This window comes from Dipodomys spectabilis, unplaced genomic scaffold (assembly GCF_019054845.1).
Source record: "Dipodomys spectabilis isolate Male_0828 unplaced genomic scaffold, ASM1905484v1 ptg000094l, whole genome shotgun sequence".
Classification (NCBI taxonomy): Eukaryota; Metazoa; Chordata; class Mammalia; order Rodentia; family Heteromyidae; genus Dipodomys; species Dipodomys spectabilis.
In genome coordinates this window covers 22,218,559-22,246,008 of record NW_024870771.1, presented here as the reverse complement: position 1 = coordinate 22,246,008, position 27,450 = coordinate 22,218,559, and the positions used below count along the sequence as shown (strand labels likewise).

The 27,450-nt window shown below is 38.0% G+C and overlaps 1 protein-coding gene across 1 annotated transcript in view; it reads left to right on the top strand.

The window, feature by feature from the left end:
* The window catches only part of Nckap5 (NCK associated protein 5), a gene marked incomplete at its 5' end in the record, with an annotated part of 649,445 nt that overhangs the window by 519,653 nt on the left and 102,342 nt on the right, over positions 1–27,450 (top strand). Inside the window, one exon of the mRNA XM_042685241.1 lies at positions 5,979–6,057. Within this exon, the coding sequence (XP_042541175.1) occupies positions 5,979–6,057 (79 nt within the window). The remainder of the gene's footprint in view (positions 1–5,978; positions 6,058–27,450) is intronic.

Genomic DNA, 27,450 nt, shown 5'->3' with positions numbered 1-27,450 from the left:
TTGTGTAATTTAGACTAGGGGTCATGTTCCTTTGTATTTAAAATAATTTTATGTGATTCAGATAAAAGAAGGAGGAAGGACAGCACAGGAAGACAGTGTGAAGCATTTAGTCAGTAAGTCAGAAGTGCACTCTGCTCACTGTATGTTACAGTTGCTACCTTCCTGTGCAAAAAGATCATTTGCTGAAATGAGAAGTCTCAGAGGAAGATGGCTTCAGGCTCTTATTTAACACCTCTGGACAAAAATAAAAATTGTTAATAAAGTTAACGAGATCATAAACCTTCATCATGCACAGGAGAGAAATAGCCATTTTAATATGGGTATTTTAATTTAAATTATGGATATTCTTTTCACCCAAGTGTCACATAGTCTAAAAAAATCACATCTGCTAATAAAAAGTCATCAAATACCATCCCATTAAAATGGTACTCTGCTGATGAAATAGCAGAAAACAGTACAATAATTACATAAATTGTTATCCTCTTATCAAGTTCACCAAAATGTTATAATTTCATTCCGTAATTGAATGATTCTGTTTTAAATGCTGTTTTGATGCAAATAAGAGGCCTGCACATTTTGTCCTCTTGAAAAGTTTTCTAAAAGACTCACTTTTCCAAAGATTATGTTGACTAGTTTTTCATTCCAGGACTACTTCCTGTCTCTTATTGATTCAATACCCTTTTTCTGTTCAAATGAGCTTTGACATCAAACATGTTGTTTTCATGAGTAACCCTTACTATCAGGGTGATTCAAAGAGATCTGTGCAGAATTCCAGATGAAGGGAGAAAGGGGTATGTGGACTCATCTGTGGTAAATGATTTTCTCTCTTTCCTTCTTCTTTCTTGCCTTCTTGCTTTTTTTGTTGTTGTTGTTCATTTCCTTCTCACTTCCTAGTGACTAGAGTTAGTAGTACATGACAAGTTTGGGGATATGCTAATCCTTGTTCGTTATAGGCTAGCATCTGGAATTGTTCTGGAATACAGTTGCAAAGCCTCCAAATGTGGATAAGAGTTAGAGAGGCATCATTAAAAGACAATCAACAAACTTAAATCAAAACCAACCCTTAATTAGTTGTTTTCTACATCCTATTTAGTGGGACATTATTGACTTCTACCTGCCATGGGATGGCAATGAACTAGAAATTCCATTCACCTGTCTTGTGCCCATTCCCATTCTTTGCAGTGCTTTATTTACCAGGACAAAGTTGGCATACCTGAGTCTATTTCTGGAAAATTCTTAATCATGACTGGGAGCTCTGTAACCAACAGGAAGGTTCCCCAAACCATGTGATTATGAATTAAAATTCATTTAAATTTGATCCGATGAAAAAATATAATTAGCAGTGGGAATCTGCTGCCAAATAGATTATGCCCCTCATTTCCATAGGCAAATGGATTTTTTAAAAATTATTCACTACTTTGCATTGAATCTATTTGTGTGGATAATGAGAGCTTAGGACTAGATCATTCCCAGGCAATGCCCCCATGCCCACTTCTTGCTGATCCTTCATCATTCCTTGCAGATTCATCCTTTTCCCTCATGAGTTAACCAGCCCACAAAACTGAAAGAACAAAGCTCCATGGTTACCACACCAGTTCCTTGCATGAGTCCCTGCAAGTTACATCCAGTATTTGCTCTTGAGCACTTAAAGCTCTGGGAAAGTTTTGGTAAGGAGTTGACAAGTAGAATTGCACAGTAGTTTATGTTGGCTTTCTTCAATACAATACTGAAGAAATTTCATCGATAAGTTGCACTGGAGAGCTAGGGAATAGTTGGGAAGAGAAGCAGAGCTGGATTATCTGTCTCTATTTCACGATACATATACATATATACACATACATACATACATACATACATAAGAAGGTGTGCTACTCTTTTTTTTTGTCGGTCATAAGGCCTGAATTCTGGGCTTGGGAGCTGTCCCTCAGCTCTTCAGCTCAAGGCTAGCGCTCTACCACTTGAGCCATAGCACCGCTTCCAGCTTTTTCTGCTTATGTGGTGCTGAGGAATTGAACCCAGGGCCTCGTGCATGCAAGACAAGTACTCTACCACTGAGCTACCTTCCCAGCCTCAACTCTTAAAGTACTATAATTTATGAATACTTGGGACATTGGCTCCATATCTAACCTTCAGATGGCAAGAAAGGTATAGTAGTTGTTGGGAAGATCTCGTGAGGATTCCTATAACAATGTGGAGTACTCATTTCAAGATGCAACCATAAAGGGGATCCAAATAGGGAAAGATGAAGTAAAACTCTCCCTCTTTGCAGCTGACTTGATCTTGCATTTAAAGAATCCCACAGACTCCACTCTCAAATTACTCAAGCTGATTTGAAACTTTGGCAAAGTAGCAGGGTATAAAATTAACCCTCAAAAATCAATGGCTTTTCTGTATGTCAACAATGAGAAGAGTGCAGCTGAAATCGGGAAAACAACTCCTTCTGTAATAGCCCCACAAAAAAATAAAATACCTAGGTGTTAACTAAAGAAGTGAAGGACCTCTATGATGAAAACTTTAAAAACCTGAAAAAGGAAATCAAAGCAGAACTTAGGAAGTGGATAAACCTCCCATGCTCCTGGATTGGAAGGATCAAGATCGTGAAAATGGCAATACTTCCCAAAGCTATCTACAAATTCAATGCGATACCTATCAATATTCCAACCTCATTCTTCAAGGAAATAAAAGAGGCAATCCAAAAATTCATATGGAACAATAAAAGACCCCAAATAGCGAAAACAATCCTTAACAGAAAGAACAGTGCTGGAGGAATATCAATGCCAAATTTCAAACTCTACTACAAATACATAGTAATCAAAACAGCTTGGTACTGGTACAAGAAGAGACCTGAGGACCAATGGAAGAGAATTGAAAACCCAGAAATGAACCCACAGATCGCTAGCCACCTAATCTTCGATAAGGGAGCTAAAAAAATAGAATGGAAGAAAGACAGCCTCTTCAGTAAATGGTGCTGCAAAACTGGTTATTCACCTGTAGAAAACTAAAGCTCATTTCTAAAACTAAAACCTCTGTGACTTTGAACTGATCACAAACCTCTCTGAGCCTCATTTTATGGAATGAGAAGTTCTTTTCAATTGCTTAGTTCTGCAGTTTAGAATTTCACAGGCTCACTTAGGAAAACTTCACCCACATTCGAACAGCTTAGGAAGGTACCCTTGCTAGATTTAATGGGTAAATTTAGAACAACCAGAGGAAATACTACTTTACATGAACAGGTGGTAGGAAACAGGAACAGGTTGTCCTAAGGACTGGTATGAACTGAAGATGTAGATTTTCTTGATGTTTCTATAAATGAGACAGTAAGGCTCCCTGTGGATTATGAGTAGAAATCAAGGTGTTAGCGAGAAACTTTCCTCAGTGGGTCTTTGGGTAGCTGTGTCACAAATAGATCCCTGAGTTTCATGAAGCTCAGAAGACAAGTAAGTAGCTTTGTGCAGGCTCATCAGGTGTTTCTTCTCTGTTCTCCATTAATGTGCAGGGTGGGAAGCAGTTAGTGGACGAAGCCTTTTCCCCTTCTGTCTTCCATCATTTTGCCTTTTCCTGAGGAGGTGCAAATCGGCAGGTACCTGCCCACAGAACAGACAGCTGATGGAGAAAGTGGTAAAACACTGCCACGGGACACTGAATTCATGGCAGTTCCGCTCTGTGAGGCTGGGAGTGGCTGCCATATCCGCTTTGATGGCTCCTGGCTATCAATATAGCACACATTAAGCACCAGCTGCCTTCTACTATTTGAACTGTAGTCATAAAATGTAAATAATTGTTTTTATTCCATTAAGTGTGAAATATAAGAAGGGATAAGTAGAAATTTAAATATAGCTCAAGGTCAGGATGCAATCAAATGACTTCACACATTTTGAGTGTAAAATAATGGTTTTGTCGAATTCACCTCCAGCCCCTGATCAGATCCGCTGATAGCCTCTAATATACATCCCTGAGCAAGCCCTCTTTACATTGTACAGTTGTTCAATACAGGCTGGCACTCAGTACTAGGTGACCAGCTACAATCTATTTTATAAGAAACTACGTTGGATTATTCTGCTACAGACCTCAGTTATCTTAGTACTGTAGGCAACTCTATGTAGGTATAGATAAATGAGTTGAATAGAAATTTGAGAATAAGTCTTCCCAAGCAAACACAGATCTGCAGTCAGACTCACTATGTTTGCAGCTTAGCTCCAGTTGGACAGTTTATATCTTTTTCTCTATTCATTTGATATGAGTCCTACTGTCTACAGAGATCAGCACCTATTGCACCTGCCTGTAGCACTATTGAGAGGATTATGAGCCCTACACATAAACACTTGGCACACACAGCATTTCCCTCTACTCTGCAGGTGTTTGTTCTCAACAGTACCCAAGTTCTACATCAGGAAGTAGTGGATTTAGTGTTTCCTGCCAGTGTGACAGCCTACTAAAGTGTATCAACTTTAAAGAAGCTTCCTGTACCTCAGATTTCTCATCTGTGAGAGACTCTTTACTCTCTAGAGTTTCATTTGAGGCAATGCAATCCAGCTCTTGGGTATTCTAGTTGAAATAGAAGAGGAAAGTTTTTAATGTGAAAATCTAGAAAAATGTCTCACTGCTCTAGTTTATTGATCTCACATCCTTGTCATCTCTTTTCAAGATGGAAAGAATGAAAAAATACTATTTCCTTAGAGAATTACATTTCAGGATAGGGTCAGGAGATCCAAGTATAATTTAAGAGCATTTCTTTATTCTTAATAAAATGACTTAGGTCTGTTTTCTCTGACTCTTGAAGTATATATCCTAGGCTGTGTGTGTGTGTGTGTGTGTGTGTGTGTGTGTGTGTTTTGGGTGGTTGAGGGGCTTGAACTCTAGGCCTGGGTGCTGTCCCTGAGCTCTTCAGCTCAAGGTGAACCACAGTACCACTTCTGGTCTTCTGGTGGTTAATTGGAGGTAAGTCTCACGGGCCCATAGTTCAGGACCCACAACAGACCCCACCCCCTCAAAAAAAAGAGTCTCATGGCCTTTCCCCATTGGGTTGGCTTTGAATCCCAATACTCAGACCTCAGACTCCTGAGTAGCTAGAATTACAGGCATGAGCCACCAGTACCTGGCTGTGTGTAATTTTTAACAACACTGTGTTATTGACTCCATTAAGTTAACAACCAAACTGTGATCACTCAAACGTGTGGAATTAGGTAGTCTAGATCCTCTCTATCAAAACTAAGATTATTTCTTAAAATACACTTTTGAAATTAAAACATGATACCAGTCAGGCACTGTAATGCTAGCAACTGGGACCCTGAGATCTGAGGATCAGGGTTCGAATCCAGCCCAGGCAAGAAAATTTGTGAAACTCTTTAACCACAAAAAAGTTAGCAATGTGGCTATGGTTCAAGTAGTAGAGCACCAGTCTTGAGTGAAAAAGCTCAGGGAACAGCTCCCAGATCTGAAGTTCAAGTCCTAGTATTGGCACAAATAATGATGATGATGATGATGATGATGATGATGATGATGATGATGATGATGAAACATGTGATAAAGCCGAACAATGAAATGAGGAAAAGTGGAATGAACCCACAAGTGTATATGCATGTGCTGTAAACACTTAGATCTACACCTGCATGTATGTGTACAGTAATTATAGAATGCGCCTTTCTTTCAGGATTCTGAAAGATTTTTTTTTTTCTTTTTGGTGCTGGTCCTGGGTCTTGAATTCATGGCCTGGACATTGACCTTCAGCTTTTTTGCTACCACTTGCACCACAGCTCTAATTCTGGCTATTTGGGGTGGTTAATTGGAAATAACAGTCCTACAGACTTTCCTGCCTGGGCTGGCTCTGCTCACACTGTGATCCTCAGATCTCAGCCTCCTGAGTAATGAGGGTTATAGGTGTGAGCCACCAGCACCTGGCTTTGAAAGGTCTTTTGATGTAATACGAATCCTGAAAAGGTCTTTTTTTGAATACTAACCTCCAGTGTTTTCTTTGGCAGATAAAAGAGGCAAATGAAAACTTGCCAGAGGATGAAGAAGACACTATTGCAGATTCTTCCTTTCAGAGCCATATCATAGGTAAGACTTCATGCCTTGATACATTTCTAACTTGGATACATTGTCTACATGAACCTTTCTTTCAGACCTGTGCATTCCTAGAAACCATGTCTGGTGTTCCCTCTATCATATGAGCTTAGTTACCTGTACCTCTTAGAGTTGGATGCTACCATAAAACAAGTGCATGGTTGCCAAAGAATGTAATAAAAACCATTGAGAAAAATGCCCTTGTCAATATAAACAAACATGATATTGAGTGCAAATAAGTTGATCTGAGGAGAAAATCAAATCTTGGGTGAATCCAGTTTCTTTTTTGTTGTTTTTTTGTCGGTCATGGGGCTTGAACTCTGGGTCTGAGTGCTGTCCCTCAGCTCTTCAGCTCAAGGATAGCACTATACCACTTGAGCTACAGTACCACTTCTGGTTTTCTGGCAGTTCATTAGATAAGAGTTTCACAGACTTTCCTGCCCCAGCTGGCTTTGAACTGTGATCCTCAGATCTCAGCCTCCTGAGTAGCTAGGATTACAGTCGTGAGCCAGCAGTGCCTGGCTTGGATCTAGTTTCTATAATGGTCTCAAGAGGCAAATAATTCAGATGTTTATTTGGATAGAAATATGGGACGATGGCTTTCAGAAATTGAACACTTTTTAGACTTAGCATGCTTTTACATGTGTAACAAACCAGAATGAGTAAATATGGTTTGCTCAAACTGTTACCTCATTTTCTTCATCATTTCTTTGTAGACCACTAAATATACATAGACTTGTCTTGGTGTTCAGTTCAAATTGACTACCATCTCTTAAAAGTGAGCATAACCCCAGAGAGAAAGGAACTTTAGTTCCCAATAAAGTAGAATTTTGCCAACCTGTTTCTAGCAGCCACAAGGCAACCCAGATAGAGGAATTACTAGTGGTTGTGGTCTTTCAGAAGATATTGGAGAGACAACATTTTAAAAGTCTATTGTTACCTTGGACATTTGTAAAATTAGCTTCTTTTGTTTTGTTTTGTTTTTCATAGTTATTTAATAATATGATTTAGCAAATTTGTAAAACATAGCCTTTTTATTGTTTGGATCCTCATAATGACATGTTTTCTTAAGGATTTTACTGGTTTTCAGTAATTTGTATGATGCTAAACAGAAATGATGGAATTTGTATGTGCATAAGCCTTTTGAGAAATTAGAGGAGGTTGGCCAATTTCATCATGTGGTATGCAGCATTTTAGAAAAACTTTTGTCTATAGTTTGATTCATATTGTAAAATTAGCTTTTTATCTGGACTATATTAATAAGTAGAAGGTGGGTTTAATGGTTCCTATCTGTAACCCTAGACATTCAGGAGGCAAAGATCAAGACAACTCTTGTTCAAAACCAGTGTAAGCAAAAAGTTAATGACACCCCATCTCAACCAATAATAGCTGGCTGCAGTGGCCCATACCCATGACTTCAGAAATATAAATAATACAAATATAGTAGGACTATACTAGGCCAGTCCAGGAAAAAAAATCTTTTAAAAACTCTATCCCAAATATATCTAAAGCAAAAACAACTTTTGGAGTATGGTTCAAGTGGTAGAGTACCTGTCTAGAAAATACAAGATTCTAAATTCAACTACCAGCACTACTAAAAAAAAGTTACAAATGTAAACAGGCTAATTACTTAATTTTACACCTAACACCAAAGGTCAAGGAAATTATTACTCCAACTCCCATTTGAGTGTAGGACATGGCATTGAATACAAGTTCCAGGATGCAACAGCCTTGCAAACTGCTGGTTTCTGGTAACCATGGTCCTTGCCCTTCTCTGAGGTGTTCTTTTGATGCCGATTCTCCACTTCCCCTGGTTCTTGGCACCACATTGGTATACTTCGTGGCTGATTTTTTCGCATACCCAGCAGTCTCCTACAAACTATAATTTACAGTTTATCTCAGAGAATTGTTGTACCCCCACAATTTAATGAGACTGGCACACCATTATTATTCTTCTCATTTGTAATGGAGAATACAAAAGTCTTAACAAACAGCTGAATGAGTGTAGTCTGAATAAGATTATTATTCCAAAAAGACATCCTTTATTATAGTTGTCAATGTGAAATGCTTAAATTGGTATCAGTTCTGCGTAGTTAGCTAATATGCAAGTTAAATATTGTTTAACAGCCTTCAAACATGATATTGTGTCAAGCCCCGCTGAGTCATCATTTTTCCATAATGAGGTACTTTTGAGCCTTTTTTTTTAAAGAAAAAAAAACATTTCCAAAGTTAGAGGCAGAATTTTAGTTCAAGAGAATTTTAGTAATTTAAACATTTTAATAGAATAACAATTCTTTATATCTTCACTTTTTGATATGGCAATTTCAACTTTAATTAAAATCTTATACAATTAAAATTTCAGTTTCCTCAATTTTCTTAGACACATTTGTGTGTCTGTTGGGGGAGGAGGGTGTTCTAAGGCTTAAAGTCAGGGTGTAGGTTCTGTTCCTGTTTTTTTGTGCTCAAAGCTAACACTTTACCTCTTGAGTATTTGCTCCACTTCTAGACTCTGTGTGTGTGTGTGTGTGTGTGTGTGTGTGTGTGTGTGTGTGTGTTGTTAATTGGAGATAAGAGTCTTGTGGGCATTCCTGCCCAGGCTGACTTCGAACCTTGGTCCTCAGTCCCCTGAGCATGTAGGATTTCAGACATGAACCAGTGACACTTGGCTCCCCACTTTACCTCTTGAGTATTTGCTCCACGTCTAGACTCTGTGTGTGTGTGTGTGTGTGTGTTGTTAATTGGAGATAAGAGTCTTGTGGGCATTCCTGCCCAGGCTGACTTTGAACCTTGGTCCTCAGTCCCCTGAGCATGTAGGATTTCAGACATGAACCAGTGACACTTGGCCCCCCTAGCCATGTTTTAAGTATTCAGTGGCCACCAATTATATATGTCCTTATGAAAATTTGCCCTCATCATCATCTGTTGAAGAATGCTGTTTTAGATGACTCTAGAGTCAACTGGACCATGTTTGTGACAACCAAGTGCTTTGGTCTTTAAATCATTGTAAAATAACCTCTGGAAAGTCACAGGAGCTATGTGGATATGATGCTGTGGCCACAAGTAAGCAGCAGCAGAAACCTGGTAAGCCATTCCTTAAGTAATAAAATCATTTCATCACCTTACATAATTAAAAGTGTTAAGCAAGGAAAGAGGTATGTAGGAGTTCATCAAAATTGTAATAAAAGCCCTAGTTCATCTTGCCTGCTGCCTCTCATTTTGTCCCATGTTGGCCTTTTGTTTTTATACTGTTGTCTCTGGTTGCAAATTGCTTCCTGGCACTCTAAGCATCCCATCCCCATTTGAGGCAAAAAGCATGAAGAAAATACAAAAGAAACAAAAAAATCACATAGTACATTATAAATACATTAAAAACAATAGCAAGAAAGAAAAAAACCGCTTGTGTCTCTATCTTGGGGTTCATTTCGCTTAACATCATTTTATCTGATCATATGTACATAGCTTTTGATCTTTTCTGCTTGTCCTAAACATACACAAGTTATTGCAAATAAGGGAAACCATGGGACTTTTGTATGTTCTTCCCCTGTGGTATAACTCCTGTTGTCACTGTATTTGACTCCGGTGCCCTGCATCTTGTATATACATTTTTCTAATTTGAGAAGGGAAAGGGAAATAACAAAATGCTGAAATAAGGATACAGGTTGACTCATTGTAACAATGAGATTACAAGACACTATGTTGAAAATGAACTTTACAACTTCGGAGGGGGGATGGGGAGAGAGGGAGGAGTTGGGGAGGTGGAGAGGGAAGGGATGGTAGAGGAAAACAAAGGAGGAGGTAACAATGTTCCATAAGAAATGTACTCATTACCTTACTCATGTAACTGTAACCCCTCTGTAAAGTATCCTTACAATAAAAATATATTTTAAAAAAAAAGCATGAAGAAGATTAAAAGCTATCCACAATTGGATCACAAGCTCCACTTTACACAGCATTGGTGAGAAATGAATTACATAGCCATTCTTACCTGCAAAGGATGCAGGCAAAGACCATCTATTCTGCTTCAGACTCTAATTTATGAAAAAGAGGATGCAGATATCTCTCAGGTCATCTTTTTAGAAGTGTTCACAGTTTAAAGCTAAACAAGACTCATCAAAACTAAGTGGTTATATATTTTTATTTTTTGGTGATGCTTGGGTTTGAAGTCAAGGTCTTACACTTGCTAAGCAAGGACTCTACCATTTGTGCCATGCCCCCAGCTCTTTTTTTGCTTTAGTTAGCTTTAAATTTTTGTTGAAGACTGACCTTAGGCTACAGTCCTCATGTATGCCTCCTACGTAGCTTGGATTGCAGATGTGTACCACCAGGCCATATTTTATATATATGTACATATAATTATATTTGTTATATATATAAAATTATATAAATATATATTTACATATATTTATATTTAACATATATAAGATATATAATACAATATGTTGTATATAATACAATTATATATGTCATATATATATAAAACTGAGATGGGTTTTACTAACTGATTTCTTCTCAAATTATAATTAATTAACTTATTAACTTAGTATGAACCCCCCATGTAGATAGGATTATAGAAGTGAGCCACCATACCTAGGTTGATTATTTCTCTATATTGCACAGATACCTCATGTTGTTCATTTTGTTCAACCAAAGTATTACACATTTTGATATATTTCATAATATAATATTTTCAAATAGCACCTAAGAAAATCTAAATTTGTCCTTTTTTCAACCATGCATTGACTAATGTGTTTGACAGAGAAGAACCATCAAGAAAGTTGTGAATCAGAATGAATTTTTGCGGCTGTGGGTAATCATGTTTGCTTAATCAAAATGTTATGAGTTGATTACAAGATGAGATATTGTCAACTAAACTTGCTTTCTCTTGACATTCAATATTTATGAATTAAATAAAATGAATGCACTAGATTTTTTTCTTTAAAATTGTTCTAATAAATACCATGCTCCCAGGTTAATAAGCAAGTAGATGTATTAACACAAATAATCACAACCATCATATTTTCTTTTCTGAAATTTAACTATATTTATTTTTTAACTAAATAATTGGAATTTATGTATCTGTTTTGGAAAATACTACTGACATTATCACATCTTACTGTTTGTAGTTATGATGGAAAAAGCTGAGAAACAGGAAGGTCCTCTCATACATGTACAGACCTAGAGTACAATTTAATTTACCTAGAGTTCTACTACCTACACATTACCTTTAATGTAAGCATCTTATGTGTACTATTATGTGGAACTTTTTTTTTTGGTTGGTTGTGGGGCTTAAATTCAGAGCCTGGCACACACACACACACACACACACACACACACACACACACACACACATTAGATAGATAGATAGATAGATAGATAGATAGATAGATAGATAGATAGATAGATAGATAGATAGATAGATAGATAAGATCACAAGGCATTCAAATAGAAGGAATTTAAATTTCAAATTGAAAATATCAATCAATTGTAAGCATCACAAGTTATTCCCCAAGTGAAGAAGGAAATTCTTATAAAGAAGAGAATATGTCTTTTGAGGATTTTCAGAAAGAAGCCAAGTAGAATCCAGTGGTAAGCAGCAAATCAAGGAGGCAGAGAAGACTCTATGAAGAAAAGAATACACATGATTTCTTCACACCTAAGAGTTACAAAGAAGAGTCTTCCCACTCTTCCAATGAGACTGTCTTAGTGCTTCACAGTCCAGTGAGACCTGTTTTCTCTCTCACACTGAAGGCACTTCTAGTCTCTTCTGCAAGAGTAAGAAGGGTTCCTATCATATGATCATAAAAAGACCAAAGACATGGTCTCACTCTGGTGATGGTTGCTAGATTTTTTTCTTTCTCTTTCTTCCTCTTTTTTATTCTTCATTCCTTTCTTTCCTTTCCTCTCTTCTCCTCTCCTTTTTTCTTTTCTTTTTTTTTTTTTTTTTTTGTTCCAATACTGTGACATGAACTTAGGGCCCAGGCACTGTCCGTTAGCTTTTCATTCAAAGCTAGCCACTTCAGCCACAGCTTCACTTTTGGCTTTTTGATGGTTAATTTGATATAAGAATCTCACAGACTTTCTTGCTTGGTCTGGCTTCAAAATATGGTCCTCAAATCTCACCCTCCTGAGTTTTTAGAATTACACATATGAGGTACTGGTACCTGGTTCTAGCTTTCTTTGAATAGCTCTCTCAAGTCACATTGGAGCTCTCCTTCCTACCACAGAAACAGATGCTCTATGAGATCCTTCCAGCTCAAACTATTGCCGTTCTTTTTCTCTTCCTCCTCAACCTAGGGTCTTCAGTAAGCAGCCAATGTATAATGCCAAGCTAGTAATAGGTACTCAATAAGTACCTCTGGGAATACATTAATGCCACAGACTTGTGCATTTCCGTTTTCCTCAGGGTTTTTTTTATTCCCTTACATCTAGCTAATAATGGCCAACTAACTTATATCACTATAGTAACGAATTAGACAGAGACCTTTCCAGGTTACTTATTTTCATTTATGACTCAGGTACAGTTTTACCTCTAGTTAAGAGAAAACCTTGGGAGCTCTAAGTTTCAGGTACTCAGTGTGCTTGTTTGAACAAATTATAGGATGAGGAAAAAAAGTAGAACCAAGCCTACCTCAGATAATGAACGGCACAAGAAGCAGTGCCAGGTGGAATAGAGGTATTTAAAGAAAAAAAGATTCATTCTGTTTGTAGGTTAGAACTGAGATAAAGTTATGTTGAACCAAACAGAAGAGGCTGGGAATACCATGTTCAATGGCCATTTTACTCCTAAAGTACACAAACCTTGCTCTTGCACCTTTTATCAACCACTCAGAAAGCATCTAATCCACAGTAATATCATGCCCAGTCTGCATTGGGTGGAGGCAGAAGAACTCAGAAAAGTATAGACTGAGGGGATACTGCTGTTGAGGAATCCCTAGCAAAGGTCAGCAACTACAATAGTTTCTTCACCGAGCAGAAGATAAAATACCTGGTCTGATGCTAACATGTTTGGATCTGTGGGTTGATTTTTGTTTTGTTTTGTTTTGTGGTGTTGAGGAAGGGGAGGTCTCACAGGTTCTTGAAAAATAGCCTCAATTGCAGAGAGAAAAACCCCAGGACCTCAGCACTTACCTCATTCGAACCCACTTTATGCAATGAAAGCCTGACAGAACTTGTCCATCATTCATCCTAGCCTTTGAACTTTCCAGACCACACTTGTTTTCACAATGTAAGACTGGCTTTTCCTCACCATAAGTGTAGATAGGAATTGAGAAACCATAATGCCCCGTGGTTAAAATAATAGAAATGAGGCTGAGTGCCAGTGCCTCATGCTTATAATCCTAGCTACTCAGGAGGCTGTGAACTGAGGATTGTGGTTCAAAGCCAGCCTAGGCACGAAAGTCCATGAGACTCTTATCTCCAAAAAGCCTTAAGTGGAGCTGTTACTCAAGTGATACAGCTCTAGCCTTCAGCACAAAAGCTCAGGGAGAGCACCCAGGCCTTGAATTCAAGCCCCACGATTGGCACCAAAATTTTTTTTTTTAAAGGAAAAGAAAAACAAAAGAAAAGAAAAGAAAGTCATAGGAAAAGAAATCTGGAGAGTTGCTGGGAAAGATCTTTATTAGAAATAAATGCTGAACTTGAATTAATTTGCCATCACCCATGTGTGACCAAATATATAATTTGGTCACCAACAAACAAAATGTATAGATGATCAAGTATGAATACAAGGCATCTAAAATCTCTAAAATTAAATCATACAGGAGGGCTACTAGTTTTATAGCTACCAACCAATTAAACTCCTTTATAATGATGGTCAAGAATATTACTAATTTTCCTCCTTGACAAAATGTGAAGAAAGTTTTTTAAAAAAACCTATTCATATTAGTACATTTGTGGACAAAGAGTAGGACAATGTGGTTTGTGGTTCAGATCCTGAATCCTGTTTCCCCGGTGACTTCAATTCTGCGTTTCTATACGTACAAAATGGCACATCCCAAGAACTGTAGAGCAATGGCTCTACAGAGCAAGGACACTTTCACCCAGGTTTTTACAATTAAGGACAGATGATAAAATTCATAGAAGTTGGTTTGCATCATGCAAACCTCCAAGGCATTGGAGGTATGATTACATGACTTTAGTCCCATGGAAATAGAACCATGTGATTTCTTTTGGTTAGGGACTGAAAATAATATTAACATCTGAGCACCCACTATAGACCAATCCTGCTACTTCTCCTCCTTATTGTTTTGTTTTTTGGATCTTTGGGCTTTCCATATTTGTACTTGATCCTGTGAGTGCTTTTTTCTAACTATCATGGATAGTCATCACATAAAGCTTTGGTGGAGATTTCTGTACCTGACCTGAGACCATACTGAATCACTGTGACTTCTGATTTATCACTAGATTCATGTAATTGTAGACTTAGTGTTGAAGACAGAGTTTTTTTCCTCCTATATTTCCTCCTATAGATTAGACCAGGAAGCTAACTTCATATAACAAGTCTATATTGAGCATTTTCTACAATCTTCCCTGTTCAATATTGGAGATATTAAGATAAATAAGACATACTATCTGCCCTCCTAGAATTCCAGTCTAGAAAAGCAGCAAACAGATGATTTGAATACAGTGTGATCACTGATAGAGTACAGGTAGAGTGGAGCTGTTATCCAAAGCCAGATATATCATCAGGTGTAAAATGAAGTTAAATGGAATTCTATATGATAACTAGTTATATTGGGATTCCTTTGAAGATTATAGACACCAAGTATCCTTGTAAGTAGATGGTTCATCTAGGAAATGGCAAATTCAAATAAACCTCTAAGTCAGTGAGTGATACAGAATGGGCTTGTAATGTACATGTATATGTCACAGAACTGATGGAGATTTTGAGAAGAAAAAAAAACAGAATATGACCCTTCCTAGAGAGGTAACTCCCTTTGTAACTCCCTAAAGCATGTTATTCCTACCAAAGCACATCTGTTTTTTCACAACAGAAGCCAAACATTTAGACATGGCATAACTTAAAATATGGACTCCATGCTAAAAAATATTAAATTTTCAGAGACTTCCTTTTATGTGGAAATATGTCAAAATAGAATTTCAAAATGTTTTACACCTAAACTATTGAACATAATATAAAATTGTGCATATTTCCTTACATATATGGTTAAACTGCCAGCAAATAATTCATTCAAGACTAAGAACAGCAAGAAAGTGTTAGTTTGTAGTTGCCAAGATTGTGTTAGAACCAGCATTTGCTTAGGGGCTCTATCAAATCTCTGGTGATATGAAGATTGCTCTTAGTTCAGACTTGGACCTGCCTTGTCACCCTACTGGGGATCTGATATTAAGGACATAAACAATTAACATAATGAAAACCAAGGGCCTGAATAGGAACTGGAAGAATATTAGTCTTATGGAACCATTTTTACCAGAAACCAAACATCTAGACTTTTATGTGACATAAGGTATATTTTCAAATGTAAGTTCATTTCTTTTTTAAAATTCAGATTTTTTAATTTAAATATATTTTATTGTAAGGATATTGTACAGAAGCATTACAGTTACATGAGCAAGGTAATGAACCCATTTCCTATCCAGCATTCTTACCCCCTCCTTTGTTTTTCCCCTACCATTCCTTCCCTCCCCACCCCCCCAACTCCTCCCTCCCCACCCCCTGCAAAGTTGTAAAGTTCATTTTCAACATATTGGCTTGTACATCTCATTGTTACGATGGGTCATCCTGTATCCTTATTTCAGCATTTTGTTATTTCCTTCTCCTTCCCAAATTAGAAAAATGTCTGTACAAGATACAGGACACCAGAATCAAATACAGTGACAACAGGGGTTATAGCATGGGGGAAGAACATACAAAGAAACAAAAACAAATCACATAGTACATTATAAGTATATTAAAAAGAACAAGAAAGGGCTGGGAAGGTGGCTCAGTGGTAGAGCGCTTGCCTTGCATGCATGAGGCCCTGGGTTCGATTCCTCAGCACCACATAAGCAAAAAGAAAAAAGCCAAAAGTGGAGCTGTGGCTCAAGTTGGTAGAGCGATAGCCTTGAGCTGAAGAGCTGAGGGACAGCGCCCAAGCCCAGAATTCAGACCCCACGACTGGACCCAAAAAAAAAAGAACAAGAAAGATAAAATCTCTTGTGTCTATCTTGGGGTTCATTTCATTTAGCATCAGATTATATGATCATATATACATAGCTTTTAACCTCTTCTGCTTGTCCTAGACATATACTATTTATTGCAGATAAGGGAAACCATGGGTACTATGTCTCTTTGAGTCTGGCTTACTTCACTTAATATATTTTTTTCCAAGTCTTTTCATTTCCTAACAAATGGGGTAGTGTCATTCTTTCTGATTGAGTCATAGAATTCCAGATATTTATTTTTATCAAGCAATATGTCAAATTAGCATTTCAAAATCTTTTTATAGGATGCCACACCTAAAATATGATTGGCTCAATTCATTTAGATAAATAACGGAATTAGATTCCCTATTTCCTGGGCATCCCAGCTTGAAATTTTATCATGGTTTTGGTTTTGCTCTTAATATTGCAGAGAAGAATTAAGGGAGAAAACAAATGAGACGAGCAAAATGTTGAACAATGTGTATGTGAGGATTTAAGTATATTTGAGATGTGTCATAATGAAAAGTTTAGTTATTGTTTTGAGGTAGACTCAGATTGATAGTACTCCCTAGATTGTGATAAACCCAATTTAAATATTGTCTTGAGATACTTGCTCTAAACTTTACATTTAAATAGGAATCCAAAAACAATTATTTCACAACAGAAAAAAAATCACTCAAATATGAGAAAACATGACTCATTTGTGAGAGTTGGAAAAAAAAAAGTGTCTGTAAAAGGAATCCTGCAAAGACTGTAGAATTAGCAATTATCCAATAATAAATATAAAATATTCTGTGTTTCTAAATAAACAAAAATGGAAATCAAAGTTAACAAAGGAACTGATAAATATTGAGCAGTCAGATTTGGGAAAAGAGCATAAAAGAACTTAAAAACACAGAGACTTGTTAGATGGTATTTATCACAACTGAAGAGATAATTAATTGCCCATGGAACTGAAAAAGTACACAAAACACATCTGAGAAACAACGAAGTAGACAATGTGAAAGAAAAGTTGAGAAGTCAAGACTATGAGAAAAAACAACAACAAAATCCTTATACATCTAATTTCAGCTCCAGAAAGAAAGAGCAGAATGAACAGGGTAGATACAATATTAAAATAATGATAGAGAATTTTGCAAAACTAAGGCAGTTAAATTTGGGAAGCCAAATTACTCCTCAATCAGATAAATTCCAAAAACTTACACTTAGGCATATCTTTGTAAAATGGAGACACCAGAAATGATAGCTATGAGGACAAAAGGGAAACGTAGATTACTCAATAAAAAATGACAGCTACATGGTAGTAAACTTCTCTATGGCAACACGGAAGACAATGGAATTAGATCTTCATTGTGTCAAGAGACAAATTAATTATTATTCTTAAATGAATACTCAGACTATACGCAAAAGGAAGAGTAGATATATAAAGACATTTTCTAAAATAAAAGTGAAACAATGGAAAACTGGGTGTTCTATCATTATGTACTCACTAAAGTAACTACCTAGTGAACATCAGATAAGAGAAAAATGATCCTAAAGAAGTCAGAAATGTAAGAATACAGAAAAGTTGTAAAACCTATATAACTTATATAAGGATAAAATCATATGTAAATTATATAATTATAATACATAATTATATATAATGTATATATATTTAATGTATATATTTAATGTTATAAAGTATATTAATATGCTATATTATATGAATGTATTATACATAATTATAATTCATATGTGTTATATAGAGATACGTGTGGATTATACTTATATTAATAAACATTATATTTGATATAAATAAATATCAAACCCTGTCAGTATTGCCAATGAAAAATCCATTAGTAGTATGATTAAAAGTACATTAGTTTGAGAGGAGAGTTAAAATCTAAATTAACAGGTGAGGACTGTGGCAAATGGCTGAGATAAAAATTGAGTTGTTCAATAAATTACACGTGTGATTGAGAACAGAGATATGCAACAATCTTGGGACTAAGGATGCCCTCTGCTAAAGCAAATCCTTAATACGAATTGTGCCTGGGAAAAAGGAGCATGAGGTTTATAGAGAAAAGAGAACCAACCATTGATTTCCCATAAATATGTTTTAACACAGAGATGATTTGGATCCTTTTTTAATGATTAAATTGTATGTAGCAGGTGCTTACTGTTTCTAAAGAGAAATCCTCGCACCTTGAAATTGGTAGTAGCTGAGAAAATAACCCATCAATGTCAGTCTTAATGTCTCTCATTGGACCTTGGATAGAATGCAAGCAGAAACATTTAGCCATCATCTTGTCTCTGGAACAGTGTCTGCTCCACTCATTTTGCACATGATCAGATAAAAGGATGTTTGCTTTATCCTTGCCTTGCCACCCTGGTGCAGCTAAAAGCGTTTCAAAAAGGGGGAAGAACAAGCTTTGAGGTCAGCAGGTTATGAAACATTGTCATGGCCAATCCAAGAGCACTGAATCAATTTCCAATATGTTTCTTGTGTAGCTAAAACCTATACTCTGGAGATGTTATTGTTTGATTATAAAAGCAGAAGGAATTTGAAGAGGGACTTTCATGCCATCGTGATAAACAATTTCTGCCCGTAACTCGATTGTGTCAACTCTCAGATTGAAGGGAAATATGCTTTAAGGTGACTTTCTGCCCACTTGAAACTCAGCCCCGTGTTCCACCTTGAGAACACATTTGGAAGGAATCCAGTGCATGCAAGAACATATTTGGAAGTTGGATTTGGCCTCTCTGCTTCTAAATGAATGGGTTACATAGGCAAAAATGCCATTCCTCTCACTCTTGACCTAGCCATCAACCTGTTCCTCTAATGTCAAAAGTATTTGCACATAACTTTTGATTTTTATTTATTTTTTTTTGTCCTTCATGGGACTTGAACTCAGGGCCTGGGCACTGTTCCTGAGCCTCTTTGTGTCCAAGGCTAGTGTTCTACCACTTAAGCTACAGCACCACTTCCAGGTTTGGAGTGATTAATTGGAGCTAAGAATCTCAAAGGGACTTTTTTGCCTAGGCTGGCATTGAACTGTGATCCTCAGATCTCAGCCTCCTGAGTAGCTAGGATTACAGGCGTAAGACACTGGTGCCCAGTGTTTAATTCTGCTTTAAAACAAGTGTTTTAATATGCTCATCTTTTTTTCTATCTACTTTTTTATCTTAAAAAGGACTTCTGATCTTTTAGTTTGCAATGGAAATGGAATCAGACTTTAAATGAAGAAGGTGGTGGGGAGGAGTGTAATGTGTCATGTGGTAATGAAGATTGGCTGGGAGACATTTGGATTTACTGAAAAACATTCCACCTCTCTGTGTCTGTCTCAGCCTTGAGAAGGAGGACTTGCTCTATATTCTGTTTAATGGTGGGGGGGGCACTGAACCTTCTGAGGTTCTTTTCTTGTTTGTTTCTGTTTTGGAGTTTTTGATGTCTTTTGATTAGTAACAGAGACTGAACCCAACACCTTCAGACACTCTACCACTTGAGCCAGGCCCTTAGACTTTGTTCCAGTTTACTTTTGAAGATTGGATCTCACATTTTTGCCTCACAAACCTGGGACCTTCATCTTCCTGTCTTTACCTCCCAGGTAGCTGGGATGATAGGCATAAGCCACAGTGCCCAGGTATCTGTCTGAGGCTGTTTGTAGTAGTAGGGTATTTCCTACACTGTCCATGTTGAGCTTATGCTTCCCATAAGTCTGTGGGAAGAGAGTTTTTCAATTACAGGATCTGAAAATACTAGAAATATACTTGTCATTCTTATCCAGCTGGTTCTGAGCATAGTCCCTGTTCTTGTTTACCCATTATGTCACCACCTCGTATTTGCCATGTATTTACATTTTAGAGTTTGCCCACCGGTTTCCTTTCATCTGATAGTCAGGGTAGTGCAGTAAGGAGACCAAGTTTCCAGTTCCCCTTTGCCATCTATCCACCTAACACTGTGGCTTCTTTGATCCTCCACCCCATCCTCTGCCAATTGGAGATAATAGTAATCACTGAGGTGTTGTTGAGAGCATTAAATGTTCATTTGCTTGTGAGTGCTAGACACCATTCTGGGTGGATGGGAAAGCTCAATTGTTGGTCTTCATTGTTCTTGTAATTATTGTAATTGGATCCTCTAATGGGTAAGTAGCTGTAAATCCTATCTCTCTGAGATAAGTAAGGCAAGACTTGAAGAAATATCATTACCTTGCTCATAATTCCTGCAGGGTAGTGACAGGATTCATGTGAAAGACTAGACTTCCTTAAGGAGGAAAGACTTGGCCTTGCAAGCTCCTGCTCATAAGCCTCATGTGTACATTATTCTTTATCTCCAGCCAGTCTGAAATTATCACATGCCCAAATGCAGCTAAACCATGAGCACCTACCTGCCTGTACAGTACGTTGTTTTACTCAGACCTTAACCATTCGCTTTCTCTCAGATCGCTCCAAGCCCTGTTGTGCTCATTTGAGACTTTTCACTTCATAAGAAGGAAATCATGGCAAAGACAGTAGCTGCTCCACAGGTAGGAGTGAGTCACCTTCATCCTCTGGTGCTCAAGCCTCAAGGCCCTGCCATAATCCAAATTTAGTTCAGTTACTAAATATTTATTAGGCACTGACATCATTCCAAGCATTGTGCTGCACTGTAGGGATATGAAAATGGAGAAGACTCAGGATTTGATGATCTGAGCTGATCTGATTCTGAACCAGAATCCTTATTTACATCTTCTTAAATTCAGTTGAAGATTGAATCGTGCTAATCTCTGCCTTGAGATTGAACTCTACAAAAAGGTCAGTTTCCATAGCCTGTTCTTAAAAACAATGTTTTTCCTTAGACAGTACCAAAAAAGACTTGATGACTATACAGCATCCTGTCATAAATACTCACAAACCTACTTACTCTTGTAGTTCCTAAATTATGTGAACTTATTCTTTTTGACATGCTGGCAAAGACAAATAATTTCTTTAAAACAGATGGCATACCGAGCTTTTGTTTAAATGTCAACTCTGCTGCTGTTTATTGCCCTACTTATTCCGGGAGTTATTTGCATGGTAGATTCACCTGAGCACTGGGTCTCTGCTACAGAGGAGCTGGGAAGTGTACTTGGGTAGTACTTCCTAATAAAACCCTATATTATAATTAGGTTGACCGAAGATGTAACTATGACCCTATTTCATTTTATTTTTGGTAACTGTTGTACTCATGTGCCTTATTGTCTTACTTTAATGAAGTAGCACAATGCTTTTATTTAATTCCTTACAGTGTTTTTCACCAATATAATTTATCATTTTAAAAAATCTAGTTTAGGGTTTCCCAATAGACACTGTGACAAAAGCCAAGGGCAAATGCTTATCAAGAAGTCCAGGAACAAGCAAGAGAGGTCATTATACGAAGTAGAGAAAACACCCAATCAAGGTGTACAATCACCCCAGCTGCCATATGGACTGACTGCATTATTCCACAACCTACTGCAAGGCAAAATATGTGGCTTCAGATTCAAACATGATTAAGAATTTTAAGACAGGAACAGCAGTATACAGGGCCCTCTGTGAATATAGAGATCACCCACATGTCATTGGCCCTGGATACTACCAAAGTGAGCAGAAGCTTAGTGTGTAAGAACTTCTGGGGGCATAGAACCACGTCTTAGGAGTTTCTGGCCTGTTGAATGAGGGAACTGCTTATCTGTCATCATTCTCTATCACTAGTGAGGCAACACTTCTAGGAATGTACTAAATAGATGTAGTCACTGGCAATGCAGCATGCCCAAATGTAAGGCTCCAGGGACATGGACAGACCATCGGCATTGCTCAACATACTACTCCAATATCAAGAAATATGTCTTCTGATACCCAAAGCCATGCCAGTATCTCTAAACAAGAGCTGCCTATTTAAATTCTGCCCCACAGAGTCAGGCACCAGTGGCTCACACCTGTAATCCTAGCTACTTGAGAGGCCGAGAAGCCAGCCAGGCCAGAAAAGTTCAATGAACCCTTATCTCCAATTAACTATTAAAAAGACAGAAATGGAGAGGTAGCTTTAGCAGTAGGGTGCTGGCTCAGGGACAGCACTTGGGCCCCAGAAGCAGCACCAAACAAACAAACAAACAAAAGCCACCAATACTGCCCCATACCATAATTGTGCCTCTTAGGTTCTTTGCCATCTACCTGCTTCTCAGCCAGTTCTTTCATCAGCCAAGATACTCATCATTTCTACCTGTGAAAGTTCCATCATGTGCTAAGAATGGAAGGGAAGCCATAGTCTTGAGTTCATAAAATGCAGGTGTATTTTGAGTTTTAAATATTATGACCCTAGAAGAGCTATTTCTTTCCCCATGAGCCTCATTTACTTCACAGGAGAAATAAACTTAGAATTTGTTTTCACCTATTTGTACAAGATTTGAGACATAGACTTCTACATAAGAAACACATCTGGAATACCATTTTAAAACAATTCTATTTCTAAGCAATATCAATGTCTGTTAAAGCTTGGGAAAGGGTGATATTAGCAGGTAATTTCTATGGAGTTCAACATAACATAGGTCAATTTGTATCATGTGTTCATTTGAAGGAGGCTTAAAATGTTTGCAATAAGAAAAGAAATCCTTTCATTTCAACTTCTTCATCATTTCTATGTGCCATATACTCCGGCTTTTTAACTATTTGTGAAGTTACTTTTATGTGACAATTTGAAATGTTTGTGCAATCCACAGATTTTTTTGTGTCTAATATTATTCTGAGAATTTCTGTGAGGGTGTTTTTTTCAGTGGGATTGACTTTTATTCATTTATATACATATCTTAAATTAATCTTTCTATTTATTTATATAGTACTAAGGTTTGAGCTCAAGCCTTGTGCTTGATAGATAGATTTTCTACTACTTGAGCCACACACCACCCCCCCCCCGTCTTTTTTGTTTTTGTTTTTTGTTTACTCTGGATCTCAAGGCTTTGCCTAGGGCCAACTTCAGGCAGAGATCTTCCTGTCTACATCCTCCCACATAGCTGGAATAACAGACATGTGTCACCTTGCCAGGGTTCTGTGTTGAGATGAAATCTTGCTATCTTTTCCTTCTTTATCCTGGCTGGCCTCAAACCAAAATCCTCAGGGTTGATACCTCCTGAGTATTTTGGATTTCAGGTGCACACCATTGCACGGAGATACACACTTCCAGTAGTACATTCAAGCCTTGTTAATAGTAAATCAAGTAGTTCTCTTAATGTGGACATCCTTATCTAATTAGTTAAAGGCTCAAAAATAAAATAAAAAGATGCATACACACAAATACACAAGCACTTGTATATTCTGAAGATGGCTAATGCAATTACACATAATAAGATTGAACCTGAATGATTAGAATATCAGCTATCGAAAGTCAGCTGCTGTCAGCTGCTCAGGTTTGCTTCATCTGGTATAAGGAGACCTAAGCCAATAAATGCATCATTCCATAAACTGGGTGGAGCTTGAGAGAAACTATAGATGCCATGCCAGAATTCAGACCACATGGTCAGCATTTATGTAAAAACAAGAGCAGGCAATCTTAATAAAACCTAGTTATTAAAAAGCCTCCCTATCTAGCCCTTTGGTTTCAAGCAAAAAGTAGACATTCTTACTTTAACTGAACCTGGATCTGAAATTCACCTTGATGGCTGTAAGCCGTGAACTGCCTCAGAAAGGCACATGCTTTCTGCACACATGCTTACCTTCCCCAAGTGGACTGAAGATATCAGGGCCTAGTGTTGGGGGAGGATCCTGGGCCTCACACGCAGCATATTTATTCTGTACACTGTAATGGGTCCCTATTAGAGGGAATTTGCATTTTAGAGCACAGCTTCTTTAAAGGCAAAAATGATGACTTCAGGCATGCATGAGATGATCCTGCTGGAAACAGTGGGAGTTGCTGTCCCTGTAGATAATTGCACCGACTGCCAGAATTGTAGATGGCAATTAGCTGCACTGTGTAATTCACATGCTGTTCTGTTCGTGAAGACAGAGCTGTGAGAAAACACAGATTAAATGGCCCTCCTCCCCTCCAGCCAGCATGTCAGAGATTCCACAAGTCTGTTACTGGGCACCATCTTCCCTTACAGATCTGAGTTGTTTAGGATGTTGTAATGAAGCCACCAGAGACAAAGACAACCCACAGTACCTAGAATGACAAATCCCTGTTGTTCACCAACCCCTGTGAGAAAGCAGCACCTCAGAGTTACCTGAAGATACCTACCTCCGCTTTGTTCAGTGCACAGGCTTCCTTATGTCCAGATAGATTTTCACCAAGCATCTGAATTCTGCCAAGTGCTACATCTTGGGGTGATAGGGGGATTGTGGAAGAGTGGAGGCCTTGGGACATGCGCAAGGCTTCACAATAAACCATCTCCATTAGTGAGTTTGTATTTACAAGGATGATAGATTGCTTCCAGGGTGGTGTTCTTCAGGCATTTGGAATAGGAACTAAGATGAATTCTTTAGAAACAGATGGGCTGAGTTATGTGGCTCACAGGAAAGTTTCTTCTTCCCCAGTGAAGTTAAGCAGATTTGGCTGTCAGGAAACTCTGAAGATCTGGCATGTTCTATTCCGCTGCAGTACTCAGGACCCTGCAAGGGGAACCACTCAGCCTCAGCCCTGTACTCCTCAATCTGTTCCCTCTGGATGCTTTCCCACTGCACTGTGCCGGGGAGGATTGTGCTGCCTAAGTGTTAAGTACACCAAAAACATTTTCAGTGTTCTAATCCTGGACTTCTAGCTATCTTTGGCTCCCTACTTAATCCTCCTTTAGCCATGCTACCCACTGTCATTTTCCTTCCCTAGAAACACTGCTCACTATTAAATGTCCAAACTGGAATCTCAGCACTCCTAATAAGAGCTGCAGCCTCACAACTCTGCTTACCTTCCCTGACCCCTCTTCTTCTTCTTATGGCAAATCCAACTGTCATCCCTTTCCTATGCTCTAACTTACCTCCTTGTTTTAGCATGCCCTCATCCATTCTTCACTTTGAGAAAAACAGGTTTCTCTAATGCCTCTTGTATCTCTTTCTTCTATATCTCAAAGATACACATATTCTAGGTTAGGGATGGTAGCACATGGCTATACTCCAAGCTGAAGATGAATAAAGTTTAAGGTTTGAGACTCACGCAGGCAAAAAACATAGTAAGGCACTATTAAAAACATAGTAAGGCACTATTTAAGGGGGAAGAGGTAGGAAGATTGAGGACCCAGGCTATCCTTGAGAAAAAGTACATGACCCTATCTGAACAATAACTAAAGTAAAGGGGCTAGAAGCACAGCACAAATGGTAGGGCATTTGCCTAGCAAGCAAAAGGTCTCTGAGACCCTACTACTAACAAAAACACACACATTTTTAAAAATTAATAAGTATGTTTTATTGTGAAAATACCACACAGAGGGGGGTTACAATTACATGGGCAAGGTAATGAGTACATTTCTCATCAAGCATTGTTGCCTCCTCCTTTGTTTCCCCTTCCCATCCCTGCCCTCCCATACCCACCCTCAGCCTTCCCTACCCCCACCCCCCTACCCCCCCCGCCAAAGTTGTAAAGTAGTTAACCAATTTTGCCAGCACCATTTACTGAAGAGGCTCTTTCTTCCATTCTATTTTTTTAGCTCCCTTATTGAAGATTAGATGGCTATAGGTCTGTAGGTTCATTTCTGAGTTTTCAATTCTATTCCATTGGTCCTAAGGTCTGTTCTTGCGCCAGTACCAAGCTGTTTTGATTACTATGGCTTTGTAGTAGAGTTTGAAATTTGGTATTGATATTCCTCCAGCACTGTTCTTTCTGTTGTGGATCATTTTTGCTATTCGGGGTCTTTTATTGTTCCAAATGAATTTTTTGGATTGCCTCTTCTATTTCCTTGAAGAATGAGGTTGGAATATTGATAGGTATCATGTTGAATTTGTAGATAGCCTTGGGAAGTATTGCCATTTTCACGATGTTGATCTTTCCAATCCAGAAACATGGGAGTTTTTGCCACTTTCTAAGTTCTGTTTTGATTTCCTTTTTCAAGTTTTTAAAGTTTTCATCATAGAGGTCCTTCACTTCTTTGGTTAAGTTAATTCCTAGGTATTTTATTTTTTGTGGGGCTATTACAAAAGTAGTTGTTTTCCCGATTTCAGCTGCACTCTTCTCATTGTTGGCATACAGAAAACCCATTGATTTTTTTTTTTAATTTAATTTTATTTTATTTGAGAACATACTGTACAGAGGGGTTACAATTACATGGGCAGGATAATGCATACATTTCTTACCAAGCATTGCAGCCTCCTCCTTTGTTTACCCTTCACCTCCCTTCCCAGCCTCCCCCCTCCCTCCCACCCAATCATACCCCCCCCCCCACCGACATTGTAAAGCTGGTTTTGACATGACATTTTGTACTTCTCATTGTTGCAACAGGTCCACCTGAATCCTTAAACGACTTGTTTGTCCCCATCTCCTCCACATGTTATACTGACATCAAATATAGTGAAAGCGGGGGTTACCCGGTGGGGGAGGGACGTACAAAGCAACAAAGAAATAATCTTATAAATGCGTTAGAAACACATGCATGAAAGAAACAAAAACATTAAAATACATATTTGAGGTTTCGTTTTCCTAACATCACATTATCTGACTTTTTCCGCTTGACTAATACCTATACTAGATATTGCAAATAAGGGAAACCATGGGACCTATGTTTCTTTGGGCCTGGCTTACTTCACTTAATATAATTTTTTCCAAGCCTTTCCATTTCCTAACAAATGGGGAAATGTCATTCTTTCTGATGGAGGCATAGAATTCCATTGTGTATATATACCACATCTTCTTGATCCATTCATCTACTGAGGGGCATCTGGGTTGGTTCCATGTCTTAGCTATGGTAAATAATGCTGCAATAAACATAGTTGTGCTGGTAGCTTTAGTGTGGCCTTGTTTGTGATCATTTGGGTAAATGCCCAAAAGTGGGATTGCTGGGTCATTGGGGAGCTCTATGTGGAGTCTTTTGAGGAACCTCCATACTGCTTTCCAAAGTGGTTGAACAAGTTTACATTCCCACCAACAATGAAGTAAGGTTCCTTTCTGTCCACATCCCCTCCAGCATCTGTTGTTGTTAGAGTTCTTGATTTTTGCTGTTCTAACTGGAGTGAGGTGATATCTCAATGTTGTTTTGATTTGCATTTCTTTTATGGCTAGGGATGTTGAACATTTCTTCATGTGTCTATTGGCCATCCTTCTTTCTTCTTCACAGAAGCTTCTCTTTAAGTCTT